Here is a 13,248-nt window from a genome sequence, read left to right as displayed (position 1 = left end):
TACTGTCCGGTATCAACCCCAGGGTTCGCTCCACTTAGCGTCTGCGCTCTTTGCCCTTAAGGGTAAGGCGTGTATTGCACTCCCGTCTTGTATGGTCATGGTATCATCTGTCTCGTTTGGTATCCTTCTTCTAAATACCAGATGGATGGATGCCCGGAAAACTTTGGGGTCGACGACACACCACACGCTCACGCTCACGCTCTCTCTGCTCTTCCTCTCCCTCTCTCTCTCTCCCTCCGTGCCGCCGGGCCTAGCTTGCTCGATCACGGTTCTTCACTATCACAAAACCAACCTCCCTTCCCCCACCCCCTTCTCTCTCTCACTCTCACACACACACACTCTCTCTCTTTCTCCAATTTCTCAGCCCGTTTGGTGGAGATTGACACTGGGATGAGAGAGTTGTGTGTGTGCGCGCGTATACCACACCTCAATTCTCGCCCGTGTCCTTGAATTACATCTAATAAGCCATGAAAATAAATAATAAAAAAGCATATCATTTCTTATCTAAGATAACCGCCCATTATAACTACTATGCAAAGCATCCGGCCATCCCGAATTCGTGATGTTCATCATGTGCAACCCAAATCTGGCGAATCGCCCTCGGGAACAAAACCTGTATGACCTTGGGTCAGCTCGACCAGCCACCCGCCATTGGTTCAGCTGGATTTTCTTTGGTTTATTTTGCGAATCATGGTTTTACATTAACCAGAGGGATTATGCTACTGGCTTCGATTTGCACATCGCTGTCTTTCATCATTTCTTCTTTCTTACTTTTTTTTTTTTTTTCCCCTACTTGCGTTGCCCCCACCCCGGATGGAAAAGCAGTAATAGAGATTATTCTTCTTACGTAGGATTTCGTGCTAGGCCTTAGAAAATGAAAGAATAAGGTAAAACGGCTCGATGCGCAACAAACGCAAATGCCACCTCAAGACGCGAAGCATAAAAACAGGGAACGGGCTGAATGAAGTAGACAGGTAGGATTGGAGAAAGATTGAGATGAAGTTCAAACTCAGAAGAAAAAGAAAGGAAAGGAAAACAAGCGCCGTGCTATCACACAGACTGACACTTTACTAATGCACAATGCAGTTTCTCGCCATGGAATCACATTGTGTTTCTACGCAGGAAGCGCGGCTCGATTCTTGCTTTTCTTACGTACGCGTTGATACACCCAAACGTCAGCGGAGTCAATCGAAGCCACGGCCAGCCTCGGTTATATGACCAATCTAGGTAAGACTCCCTAGGACTCTCCATTTCCCTGTGGCAGGTAGATAGCGAGCAAATATCAGCCGGTGCGGAATGAGCGACATTGATGTCTTAGGCTCAGCACAGTAATTATTGGTGGTTCTCCGCATTAATTGAAGAAGGGTAAAGTCACAGCGGCCAGTCTCCTAGGATTGCAGAAGAATATTTGCCGTTCAATTCATTTCCCGAGATTGCGACCAGTGTGAGCTGCTTACTTACTTTTAACGGGACTAAATAAAGCATCAATACAGTACTAAGATATATATTTACTATATCGATCGCATCCGACATCCATCACTTGATACACTACATCGTGTAAATTTCCTGGATACTATTAAACCTCTGCTATTTACTACAATGGTTGTAACTAGTACAAACATTGGAAAAAGTAATGAAGCGACTCTATCACTCTTCGTAGTATTTCGGAAGTCATCAATTCTTTAGTATGGAGCACTCCATGTTCGTCACCGGCCGAAGTTACCTGACTTGCTTATCCCACGAAGTCAAATGGACTTACGGCGTCCTCTCATTAAATATTAGCGTTATTAGATTTACACAGTGAAGATGTAATCTTACCCAGATGTATGAGTAGCCTACCGCAGATTGAATACTGCGGATTGGGCCGCCTGATTTATTTCTTTTCTTTTTCTTTTTATTTTTTATTTTTCAGGTCAAAGTTGAACAGGTATCCATGTCTCATTCGGTGTATTGATGGACTAAGCCATTGAGTCTACTTAACTTTACGCATCACCGAGAGAAAAAGCAGGCGATTAATATTTGACCGTCACAGTAGATTAGATCGATAAAATTTACCACAGTATTATTACTGAAGTCTTAAGTTGTATGTTGCACAAGAAAGTCTTGTAGACGCTACTAAAATCAAGGGCCTTGCACGTGTCGTAGCCATGACGAAAGTCTTTTTGTCTTCCAAGATACGGACTTCTTATCCATCCTGCAGCCAAAAGGTTGCCAGGAAGTACAAAACGAAGGTAGAAGGCGGATCTATATAGTAGTTCACTATTAACAATGTGTTCCCTTCTTGAAGACCGACCGGCACGATGGCAAAGCAGATTGGGTGTCGATCTGTTCCACTCCACGTGTTGAAGCTTGACCGCTTGGGTCTTCGGATGGAGACTCGTCAGTCTCAAAACTCATTTGGGCAGCTCAATAACCTTGCATCAATTGGATCATCTCATCAAGGTAGACCTTTGATTATGTTTTCTGTCGAAGCGATAAATTCTCCAGAATGTCAGGTTATATAGCAGCAAGAATCTTCAATAGATTTGTTTCATTTCTCCTGCTTTCTCACCTCAATGGACTGCACGGAAGGCGGCAAGTATCGGCCTTGTCCAGATACAGCCCATCGCGTATGCGGACGGTTCAAACATACATGGGACGGAAACGCGATTACGGCATGGACATGGAACGTCCGTAATTTGGGTCGGTCGAACTCTCTCAGCACTGACTGTCATGGGGGAAGCTCGAGCCATCTGACGTCAAAGTCAACTAGCCTTTCCCCGCCACACCGCTCCTCGTCGACATTTCAGTATGATTTCAAAATTCTTTCTATCGCCTCCACCAGGCTCGTTTTGATGGGCAATGTTACAGGAATGCGTCGGCAATCCGATCTAGAAGGATATTCTTATCTCTGTCGCTCACAGATGTTGTTTTAGCTTAATCTATGCTTTCTTAAAGGCCAATCACGTATTTATTGCGTTAATTCTTCCTTGGTCTTTCTGTAAAGTTGTAGTTGTATCGGAAGGCAGCCCGGTCCGTGGAAGTACCATTTCACAGGGATGGAGTAGGATGCCTAAGGCACTTACAGGCGCCGAGGCTTTGTGAAGGTCCCACTAACCATTCTATCGGAACCTCTATCTAGTATCTACATCCTCATCAACGAATGAACTCGCTTGCTTCCCGTCGACTGATAGGGCTACCTTCATGGCAACTCATACGTCTCATGTATGATGAACATGCTTCAAGCAATATATCTTCTCATCAATTTCATGTGCTACAAGGTAACCTCTCTCAGCGTATAGGCGGCTACCTTGATGTGTATATCGTCCAACCTGGTAAGCGTTGGTTTCGAGATCATGCTCCTATGGAGTAAGTATCGCTCGTTTGTTTGATATATTCTGACTTTCTGCTCTACTAGTTTAAATCATGTGTTTGGATGACTTGCAGCCCAAGGGCACATTGAAGAAAGATATCGACCGATTTTCTTCGTGGCAGGAATTGCCCACAGGATTCCTATTGCAACCCCATACGGGTGAGCTTAGTGTTGCACTAAGCGCACCAGGAATATGTATGACCTTTCAGTCAGATATTTTCTATCAGTATGTAAATCATTTTGATGCACTCGATGTGACAGCTAACGATTTCAAGTGACATAGACTTGGTCAATCCCTACTACAAGCTTACTGATCCGTACATGAACCTCAATATCCTAGGGCCTAAGATCATCTTCCACATTGGTCCTAGGGTATGGGGGAGTATCCGGAACATGAGAGACCTAGGGTAGCATTCGGAGCCCCCATTATCTCGTACGCGCCATAACTGACTTTGGGAGAGCAGCTTTACTGATACAACAGCAGGGGAGGGTTGCAAGCGTACTTCATCCTTGGCAATACAAACGGGTTGCTTGAGGGGGAAAAAAACACCAACAAGGTACGGTTATCGACTCTTACTGAAAGATTGCTGTCATGATGATCACGGGGCATACCTGTGCTCCGCCAACAGCTCAAGGGCATTTACACCCTTATTGAAACGTCCTGCGACATGCTCTCACAAGAAAGTCTGTGAACGTCATTCACCTCCATGGGATACATATTCACTGAAACAGTCATGTGCAGATCTCATGATACCGCTTGCTCGGTTGTTATCCGAGGTATAAAAGCATTCTCAGCATTAACCGGTGACTGATCAATCGAATAAAGAACCGAAGATGGGACGCAAGGAGCAGCAGATTCTTCATGGGATTTGGTTGCATCGGGGTCGTAAGTATCAAAGTCCGTCGCAAAGCGCGGGGCTTTACGATAGCTGTCGTCCCCTGACCTTACGTTCTGTGCCGTCCCATCCATAAGATCAGCGGCTACGCTGTGGAAGACGTGGCTTACGGAGCTTGCCTAGGCCAGTTGACGCTACCTGTGGACTGAATACCTGTTACAGGTTCTCGAATGAAACCAATCTTACGCCAACCCAAGTTGTCTCATCTATGCAGTGGAGGCCTCAGAGCACGACCTGTGAACACTCAAAAGGCCCCTTACACATTGCTATCATCAGACCGATGTCATAACATCACACAGCGAATGGCCAGGTTAAACGGCGGTAGCCCTGGCCTTTGCAAGGGGCAAAGGAATGGGCAGGAAGACCTCGTCGAGTGCGAGCACCCAATAAGACATCCGTACGCCCTCTCGCTCCTCAATAGGGCAATTTCTCAATGTGACGGATGCTGCTACTGCACCTCGTTAATTGGCTACCGTGGCCTTGATTCAAACCAGGCTATGCAGTCTCGGTCCTTTTGGGGCGTATTCCTGCGTTACGATCTGTCACCACCGGCTCTTCTGGAAACCCCATTAGGCAGGCCAGAAATTGATAGCAATTTGTTTTTCAGATTAAATCCAGTGCGCCAATTTCTTGTCACATGGATGGCCACCTCCCAAGACGCTGTATTTCGTGATTCTCTCTGAGCTGGCGTTCGCATTTCATGACACTTGTCGGAAACCCCGAGATTACAGATTGCTCTAATTCACTCACTAAACAGATTCCTTTGTGATAATTTAATCACTCATCCATCTCGATTACCTGCTGATAACAGGGCAGGCTCCCACATTCTCGCGTATCGCTCTGTAAGATTCGATAGGTATACGTTCTTTGCGTCTCATGCACAACAAGTATGACAGACAAAGTACCCACGGCTTAGAGAACACAAAATTGTCGCACACTAGAGAATCGACATCATGTCAGTATCAAGTAATAAACAGCACACTAATGCTGAAGTCAAAAAGAGAGCGGGAGAGTGTCCGTCGCCATTCCCAGTGCTGAGCGCAGCCGGCAGATGAAACAAGAGAAAAATCATATCAACCCTGTGACAAGGAACTTCCAGACAGACACTCCCGCCTGAAATAACTTTATCTCATTCAAGAAAAAAGGATTTTAACGTCAATTATTCTGCGGGACAAGCGAGAGTCTCTTTTTAATGTACACTGGCAGTAGGAAGACTGGTGGTTCCCTCCCGAAACCCTCCCAGTTGGGCACTTAGGTACCCATGTACCTTTCTACCTATGAGATACATATTCGATGTCCCATGTACACCCGTTAACAAAGGATTGGCCATGATTGGGTACCAACGCGGTCTCTCGTCATAAGTTCATTGACACCGATACTTGCCGCTGGCTACATGGCCAAGTCTTACAGGTCCATCTTCCGGTCCACCGCAGACTGCCAGTTGTTCGTGCAGTCCTTGACCAAAACCTACCCACCACCACCATCACCGAATATACTAGGCTATCCCGTCGTCCGGCGCTCGCTATAAATTGCTCAGCAGTATCGAAATACTTTTTTGACCAGGTTTGGTGGCAGATTACTGTCGGCCATAATGGGATGATATAATATCGCAACAGCCATGGACATATCCCAAAACCTTGGCGAGAGAAAAAGGTTAACACTCAATCATTTAGTTTCCCCGACACGCGGACTTCACACAAAACCGTGGCTTCGCGCGTGACATCCTGAGACAAACGCAAACGCATCAGAACAAAATTAAAATCTAAAGTCAGAATTCTACCCCTCCCAAAATGGCGTCGATTTTTCATGCCAGATACAGCGCGATTGGAGCTGTGGCAGTGCTCCGGGATCAACTGGGGATTTCATGGCCGCCTGTGCTATACTACTACTAAGCGATGTCAGCAGGGTTCCGGGTAGCTGCTCCTCGTGTATGCAGATAGGCCGATTGGGCTTCCATCCGCACTTGGTTTTCCGGCCGTGGAAAGTTTATACCGATTAATAATAAATGGGTGATGCCCGAAGAACTTTCGATAATGCGGGGTATTTCAAAGATGGGCCATGCAAACGCGCCTGGTCGGGATGGATATTATAACTACTGTGTGGGTGAATGAGAAGGAATCTGGATGGGCTGGTCAAATGGAGAAGAGGTTTTTTTAGTGCTCTAGGAGCTGGACTGGCCAGAGGCTTCGATATGGGAAGCAAATGGCCAAGCAATCATATTCTTGGCTCGTTGTGTGGGAATGCTGGCCAGACAAGAAAATGTGGCTTTTCTTCGAGCTCATATACTTTATCTATATGACAGCGGATATGTACCATGGCTCTGGAAGAGGGGAGGCAGACTTGTGTTGGAGAGCGGACCAGGCTATAAACTGGTGCCATAGAGAACCCCCGGTAGTTATATAAACTGTAGCGAAGGATGACGATAGCCGGCATAGATGTTCCACATTTGATGCTTGGATCTATGAAATCCTATCTACTATGTGTGAAGTAGACTACCAACACACTGGCCCTGCTAGCTAGTGGATGGATTCCCTGGACCCGGGCGGAGAAGCTTGCTGCAACACCATCACCGGGGGCCTATTGCAGAGCGACTGCTTCTGAACCATGAGATCGATCAGACACTTTATGTCCTATGAAGCGAATCAGGAGCTCGAGCAGACCGATGGAGAAGAGTGTGCCTGCATAACAGTGCAGGGTGAATGAGGACCTAGAGGGAGCATCCACTCAGTGGCAGGAAAGGGAAAAAGATGCTTGATGAGTCCGGAGTAAATATCGGGATTGCTGATTGGCTGGCAGAGACACGGGATTGCTTACGTGATCCACCTCGAACCCGCCCTTTCGATCCCTCATGTGGCTTTTCCCCGTGCTTGGGGCAAGGAGAGCGAGAGCGACCGAGTCGGCCTATCTTCCGCCTCCTCTTTCCAATCCCTTCACTTTTCCTCGACGCAGACGATCCTGGCAGCCTCTTGGACCGGTCTGGTTGCGCTACAGACGACCGTCAACTCCCACCGCTCCCGTTATCATCGTGATTTCACCCCTTAGAACGCGCCGGATTGTCCGCCCGCAGAACCCCCCCGATATACATGACGTCTTTGTTGACATCCGTTTCAGACCGTCAATTCGCCAGTAACACTTTACTACAATAACTCAACTAGCATTGAAACAAGTACCGCAAACCAGGAACACATCAGCTTGCACTATCCGATAGGGCGGCGCTCCTCGTAGCGTTCGCGACTCGCGTTTTCCGCTGGTGTCGGTTCACCCCCTTGCGATTCTTCTTTCGAACACGCGGAACCAGGCGATCGGACCCAGGTGTATGGGGAGGAAGCAACCATGGCTGGTGGAGGAAACATCAAGGTGGTGGTGCGAGTGCGGCCTTTCAACAGCAGAGGTGAGTCACTTGTGGCATTGGCAATGCGACCAAGCCCCTCTCCTAGACTGGACTGACCCCCGTGTCTTCTTCCCGCATTCTAGAAATCGACCGTGGTGCAAAATGTATTGTTCAGATGAAAGACAACCAAACCGTCCTTTCCACTCCACCGGGCGCGGATGATAAAGCCCGCAAGGCTGGTGGAGGGAAAGGCGCGGATGGAGGACCCAAGTCATTCGCCTTCGACAGATCGTATTGGTCTTTCGACAAGAATGCCCCAAATTATGCGAGCCAGGATAACCTGTTTCTCGACCTGGGTGTACCGCTATTAGACAATGCCTTCCAGGGTTACAATAACTGTATCTTCGCCTACGGTCAGACGGGTTCCGGAAAATCGTATTCGATGATGGGTTACGGCAAAGAGTACGGTGTGATTCCGAGAATTTGTCAGGATATGTTCGAGCGCATTCATTCAATCCAGCAAGACAAGAACCTCGGCTGTACGGTGGAAGTGTCATATCTTGAAATCTACAATGAGAGAGTCCGTGATTTGCTCAACCCTTCGAATAAGGGCAATTTAAAGGTTCGCGAGCATCCGTCGACTGGTCCCTACGTCGAGGACCTGGCCAAGCTTGTAGTGCGCTCTTTTGAGGAGATCGAGAATTTGATGGACGAGGGTAACAAGGCTAGAACGGTTGCTGCCACAAACATGAACGAGACGTCCAGTCGTTCCCATGCCGTGTTTACCTTGACCCTCACACAGAAGCGCCATGACGCGGAGACGTCTATGGATACGGAGAAGGTGTCGCGCATTAGTTTAGTCGATCTTGCAGGTTCGGAAAGAGCAAATTCTACTGGCGCGACCGGTGCGAGACTGAAGGAGGGTGCGGAAATTAACCGTTCGCTGTCGACCCTTGGTCGTGTCATTGCCGCTCTCGCTGACGTGGCGGCTGGCAAAAAGAAGAACGCATCAATGGTTCCATATCGTGATTCCATTTTGACATGGTTGCTAAAGGACTCGTTGGGAGGTAACTCCATGACAGCGATGATTGCTGCTATTTCGCCCGCCGACATCAACTTTGAGGAGACTCTCAGTACTCTCCGTTATGCAGACTCGGCGAAGCGAATCAAGAATCATGCCGTTGTGAACGAAGACCCCAACGCACGAATGATTAGAGAGTTAAAGGAGGAGTTGGCCCAACTCCGGTCGAAACTTGGTGGTGGTGCCGCAGGTCCTGGAGCAGGCAGCGCTGCTGGTGCTATACCAGCAGAAGAATATTACCCTCCAGATACCCCCCTAGAGAAGCAACTCGTCTCTATACAACAGCCGGATGGTTCGATCACCAAAGTTAGCAAGGCTGAAATCGTCGAACAGCTGAACCAGAGCGAGAAGCTTTACAAAGATCTGAATCAAACTTGGGAGGAGAAGCTGGCAAAGACTGAAGAGATTCACAAAGAGCGAGAGTCTGCTCTGGAGGAACTTGGTATCAGCATCGAGAAAGGTTTCATCGGATTGAGCACGCCGAAGAAGATGCCACATTTGGTCAATCTGAGCGACGACCCGCTGCTAGCTGAGTGTCTCGTTTACAACATCAAGCCGGGAACCACCATAGTCGGAAACATGGACCAGGGCAGCCATGTTGAAATAAGATTGAACGGCTCGAAAATTTTAGACGATCATTGTAGGTTTGAGAACGTGGACAATGTTGTCACCATTATCCCCACCGAAGGCGCAGCGGTCATGGTGAATGGATTGCGAATCGATAAACCGAAGCGACTCAAGAGTGGGTTCCGCATTATCCTGGGTGATTTCCATATCTTCCGTTTCAATCACCCCCAGGAAGCGCGTGCTGAACGAGTTGAACAAAGCTTGCTGCGTCATTCCGTCACCACAAGTCAACTGGGCTCACCCGCGCCCAATAAAACCCACGATCGAACCCTGAGTAAGACAGGCTCGGAGGTGGACGGCGATTCGAGCAGAGCAGATTCCCCGATGCCCTCCCAGCGCGGTAGGGAATCTGATTGGTTTTATGCTCGCCGTGAAGCCGTCAGTGCGGTGCTGGGGCCCGATCAAATCTCCCATATGCCTGACGATGAGCTAGACGCCTTGTTTGAGGATGTACAGAAAGTACGGGCAACTCGTCGTGGGCTGATGGAGAACGAGGAAGACTCTGACTCGCTCAGTTCGTTCCCAGTGCGGGATAAGTACATGTCCAACGGAACGATTGATAATTTCTCATTGGACACTGCCATTACGATGCCTGGAACTCCGCATCCGAATGATGAGAATGACGGGCAGAATGGGGGAGAAGCTACACTGCAATCGGTGCGTCAGGATATGCAGCGCCAGTTGGACCGACAAAAGGAGGAGTATCAGGACAAGTTAAGGAATGCCGAGGCCTCTTCCACCCAGGGTGTCGATGACCTACGCTCCGAAAAGGCTCGAATGGAGGAAGCCCTGCGAACTGCAAAGGAAGAATTCGAAGAGCAACTGAAAAAGCAGAAAGAGGCTTTTGAGTCTCACATGAAGGATCTAGGCCAACCAGTACCCAAAATCTACGAGAATGGTTTTGCCAAGCTGGATGACAGAGAGCTTGAAGTCGCTAAAACAGTCTACCGCCACTGGTCTCAGCAAAACTACGTTCGCATGGCCGAGAAAGTGCTCCAGCATGCGTCTTTGTTGAAGGAGGCCCAAGTGATGAGCCACATAATGGACAAGAATGTCGTGTTTCAGTTTGCGATCATTGACCACGGGCATAACATGGCCTCGTCCTACGACCTTGTACTGAATGGTATCTCTGGAGACGAGGATGTTGTTCTAGATGAGGCCAAGAAACCCTGTGTCGCAGTTCGTGTGATTGATTTCAAGCAATGTGTCATCCACCTATGGTCTATCGAGAAGCTCCAACGCCGTGTTCAGGCTATGCGGCAATTGCACCAATATATCGACCGGCCAGACTACATCCAGCATTTCAAGCTTGAAAACCCCTTCTCGGAGCCGTGCTCGCCTCAATATTCGCTGGTTGGTGACGCCGATATCCCTCTCACGGCTGTCTTTGAGACCCGAGTCCAAGACGTTTCAGTTGAAGTTACCTCGCCATATACACAAAATGTCATAGGCATTATTAGGCTGTCATTAGAGCCCTCCTCGGCTCAGGCGCCTTCGTCTACTCTCAAGTTCAATGTCGTGATGCGGGATATGGTTGGCTTCGCTGAATGGGAAGGGTCGGACGTCCACGCGCAATTGTTTGTACCCGGAATCTCTGACGAAGGGGGAGCTACGACTACTCAAATGATTACGGGCTTCGATGAATCACCTGTGCGGTTTGAGAGCGTTCATAGTATGAGTTTGCCGCTGTCAAGTCCACGGACGGCAGCACTAAAGATCTGTGTTTACGCAAAGGTGACACAAATGCATTTGGACAAGCTCCTTAGCTGGGATGACATGCGTGACTCTGCAGAGCCGGCTCCCAAGAAACGCAAAACGCCGCGTATTGCGGAGACGGAGTTCTATTCCGAAGAGAGACATGATGTTTTCGCCAGGGCGCAGGTGCTCGAATTAGCCGAGTCCGGTGAATATCTTCCAGTCGAGGTGGTCCAGAGCAACAGCCTCGATGCAGGCACGTATCAGCTCCATCAGGGTTTGCAGCGGCGGGTCCTGGTGAATCTAACTTACAGCTCAACTGAAAGCCTGCCGTGGGACAATATTACCAATATCCGCGTGGGGTCAGTGCGATTGCTAGATCCTTGGGGCAAGATCCCTGATCAGGACTTGCAGACGCCAGACGTTGCGCTGAAGTTCGTCCAGGAGCCGAACGTGAAGGAAAACGCCGATGGGACGTCAAACATCACCATCATAGGTCAATGGGACTCCAGCTTACACGGGTCTCTCTTGCTAGATCGGGTCACTGCAGACAAGTATCGTGTCCAGGTGACACTCCGATGGGATTTGTTGTCTTCCCGTCTGCAGGATCCCGTCCCCTTTGAGATAGACCTGACCCTCCAGATTCAAGGCCGAACTTACGTTCGACCTCAGTCCATGTTCAAGCAATTCTTCAATTCAACGCGAATTGTGCACTCCACAGTTCGCATGTTCTCTCTAGTCGTCCGTCCAGTGTCCGCCAAACGTGCGGCTGATCTCTGGCGGATGAACACACAGAACGACTATGTGAAGGGCGAAGAGCTCCTTATTACCTGGGCTCCCCGCAAAGTCTCACTTGTCCGTGATTATATAGCCGCTCGCAAACGAAGGCGACGTGTTGCCGAGTTAAATGCAGCTAAAGGGGCTTTGAGTGCCAACAGCCTTGTTGCGTCGCCTCCACGCAGCGGACGGTCAACCCCCCTCCGTAGCCAGGAGCGTGCTGACCGCAGGGCTAAGTTGCTTCAGAAGTACGTCGACCTTTGGGGGAAAAAGACCGATCCTATCGAGGCAATCCTGGTCCGAAGCAACACCGAGCCGCCTGCAGGAGGGGCGGCCTTTGCCTCGCGGGCGAAGCAATCATCTTCAAGCGATGATGGAAGCTCGGTTCAGGACGAGGCATCATTGAAGCCGCGGTTTGTTGCCAGCGTTCAAGCTCTTCCGAAGAATGATTCATCTTTGAAGTCTGGCTATCTCTTAACCCCCGATGATACCAACAGCCACTGGGTACGGCGTTTTGTTGAGCTTCGTCGTCCATATCTCCACATCTATTCTGTTCCTGACGGTGATGAGATCAACGCTATCAACCTGCGCAATTCCCGAGTTGATCATGCACCCGACTTCGCACGGCTCCTCGATGGCCCAGGAGCAGCCGGGTCTGACCGGGGGTCTCCACGGGGTCGTCCGAATGTCTTTGCAGTGTACGGGGCACAAAACACGTTCCTGTTTGCGGCCCGAACCGAGGCCCAGAAAGTGGAATGGATCCTGAAGATCGATGAAAGTTACTTCAGCAGCCCTGGTGCCAGAGCAATGGCAAACCACAATGCGTGAAGTTCATGTCTGCCTTTACAGCAGTGACCCAGCAAGCGTCTTCCCCGCCTGTTGAACAGGTCTCATGGAGATCCGTGATGTGACTCTACCCTTAACCCTCCGTTTTCCGACCCTGCATATAGTACCCTCCCGGTGGCTGTTAGCATTTGTTTTCAACCATACATTTAGATTCTACCGTTTATTCCTTTTTATCGCGTTTCCGATTGGCAGGCCTGGTGTTCCTTCGTTGAGCCATGACACACATCTCTTTCCACTCCACACCCGTTCTTGATTGATTTTGAGATACCCCTGAATAAATTTGCCTCTTATGGCCTCCATCAACTCCCATGTACATACATTTTTTTGGAAAAATTTTCAACTATAGATACAGATACACACCAGCCTGCATGCCGTGATACAAGAAAGGGAGGGCTCAGCGTGTCCGCAGGCGGGCAGTAGGTCACTTATCTGTTGATGATTATTCTTGGAGAGTGAGATAATTAAAAATATATATACAAATTGTTGACTGTCTTGTTGTATCATGTTAGAACTATGGTATAGCATCTCGAGACTGAAATGGACACCTGCTTGGTATCTCCATGAGCGAGCGGGAGGCCGAAATCTCTTCGCTTCTGCAGGCACCCATCGGTCTCTTCTTTCACCAGTCTCGCATGATCAACAA

The 13,248-nt window shown here is 49.0% G+C and overlaps 6 protein-coding genes across 6 annotated transcripts; 5 read left to right on the top strand and 1 right to left on the bottom strand.

The window, feature by feature from the left end:
- Window positions 1-138: 138 nt before the first annotated feature.
- On the bottom strand, window positions 139-757 carry An15g03630 (hypothetical protein [truncated ORF]; the record flags this gene model as incomplete). Its single annotated transcript, XM_059744608.1, has 3 exons — window positions 139-271; window positions 515-632; window positions 724-757. Coding segments are annotated over 3 exons (285 nt in total), but the record flags the coding sequence as incomplete, so codon positions are not given.
- Window positions 758-2,300: 1,543 nt separating this feature from the next.
- An15g03620 (hypothetical protein) lies at window positions 2,301-3,352 on the top strand (the record flags this gene model as incomplete). The annotated part of the gene is made up of 5 exons (XM_059744607.1): window positions 2,301-2,458; window positions 2,602-2,673; window positions 2,851-2,905; window positions 3,005-3,086; window positions 3,174-3,352. 5 exons carry the CDS (start codon window positions 2,301-2,303, stop codon window positions 3,350-3,352), a joined length of 546 nt encoding a protein of 181 aa, XP_059602530.1.
- A 53-nt stretch (window positions 3,353-3,405) lies between these two features.
- Window positions 3,406-3,887, top strand: An15g03610 (hypothetical protein; the record flags this gene model as incomplete). The annotated part of the gene is made up of 3 exons (XM_059744606.1): window positions 3,406-3,578; window positions 3,628-3,724; window positions 3,837-3,887. 3 exons carry the CDS (start codon window positions 3,406-3,408, stop codon window positions 3,885-3,887), a joined length of 321 nt encoding a protein of 106 aa, XP_059602529.1.
- A 299-nt stretch (window positions 3,888-4,186) lies between these two features.
- Window positions 4,187-4,931, top strand: An15g03600 (hypothetical protein; the record flags this gene model as incomplete). Its single annotated transcript, XM_059744605.1, has 2 exons — window positions 4,187-4,238; window positions 4,411-4,931. The coding sequence occupies 2 exons, from the start codon at window positions 4,187-4,189 to the stop codon at window positions 4,929-4,931; spliced, it is 573 nt and encodes a 190-aa protein (XP_059602528.1).
- Window positions 4,932-6,038: 1,107 nt separating this feature from the next.
- Window positions 6,039-7,277, top strand: An15g03590 (hypothetical protein; the record flags this gene model as incomplete). Its single annotated transcript, XM_059744604.1, has 5 exons — window positions 6,039-6,122; window positions 6,189-6,321; window positions 6,414-6,509; window positions 6,551-6,639; window positions 6,960-7,277. 5 exons carry the CDS (start codon window positions 6,039-6,041, stop codon window positions 7,275-7,277), a joined length of 720 nt encoding a protein of 239 aa, XP_059602527.1.
- A 304-nt stretch (window positions 7,278-7,581) lies between these two features.
- On the top strand, window positions 7,582-12,587 carry An15g03580 (uncharacterized protein; the record flags this gene model as incomplete). The annotated part of the gene is made up of 2 exons (XM_059744603.1): window positions 7,582-7,639; window positions 7,723-12,587. The coding sequence occupies 2 exons, from the start codon at window positions 7,582-7,584 to the stop codon at window positions 12,585-12,587; spliced, it is 4,923 nt and encodes a 1,640-aa protein (XP_059602526.1).
- Window positions 12,588-13,248: the final 661 nt, after the last annotated feature.

Source organism: Aspergillus niger (assembly GCF_000002855.4).
Source record: "Aspergillus niger supercontig An15".
Classification (NCBI taxonomy): Eukaryota; Fungi; Ascomycota; class Eurotiomycetes; order Eurotiales; family Aspergillaceae; genus Aspergillus; species Aspergillus niger.
The sequence above is the reverse complement of the archived record's forward strand: the minus strand, read 5'-3'. Positions and strand labels throughout refer to the sequence as shown.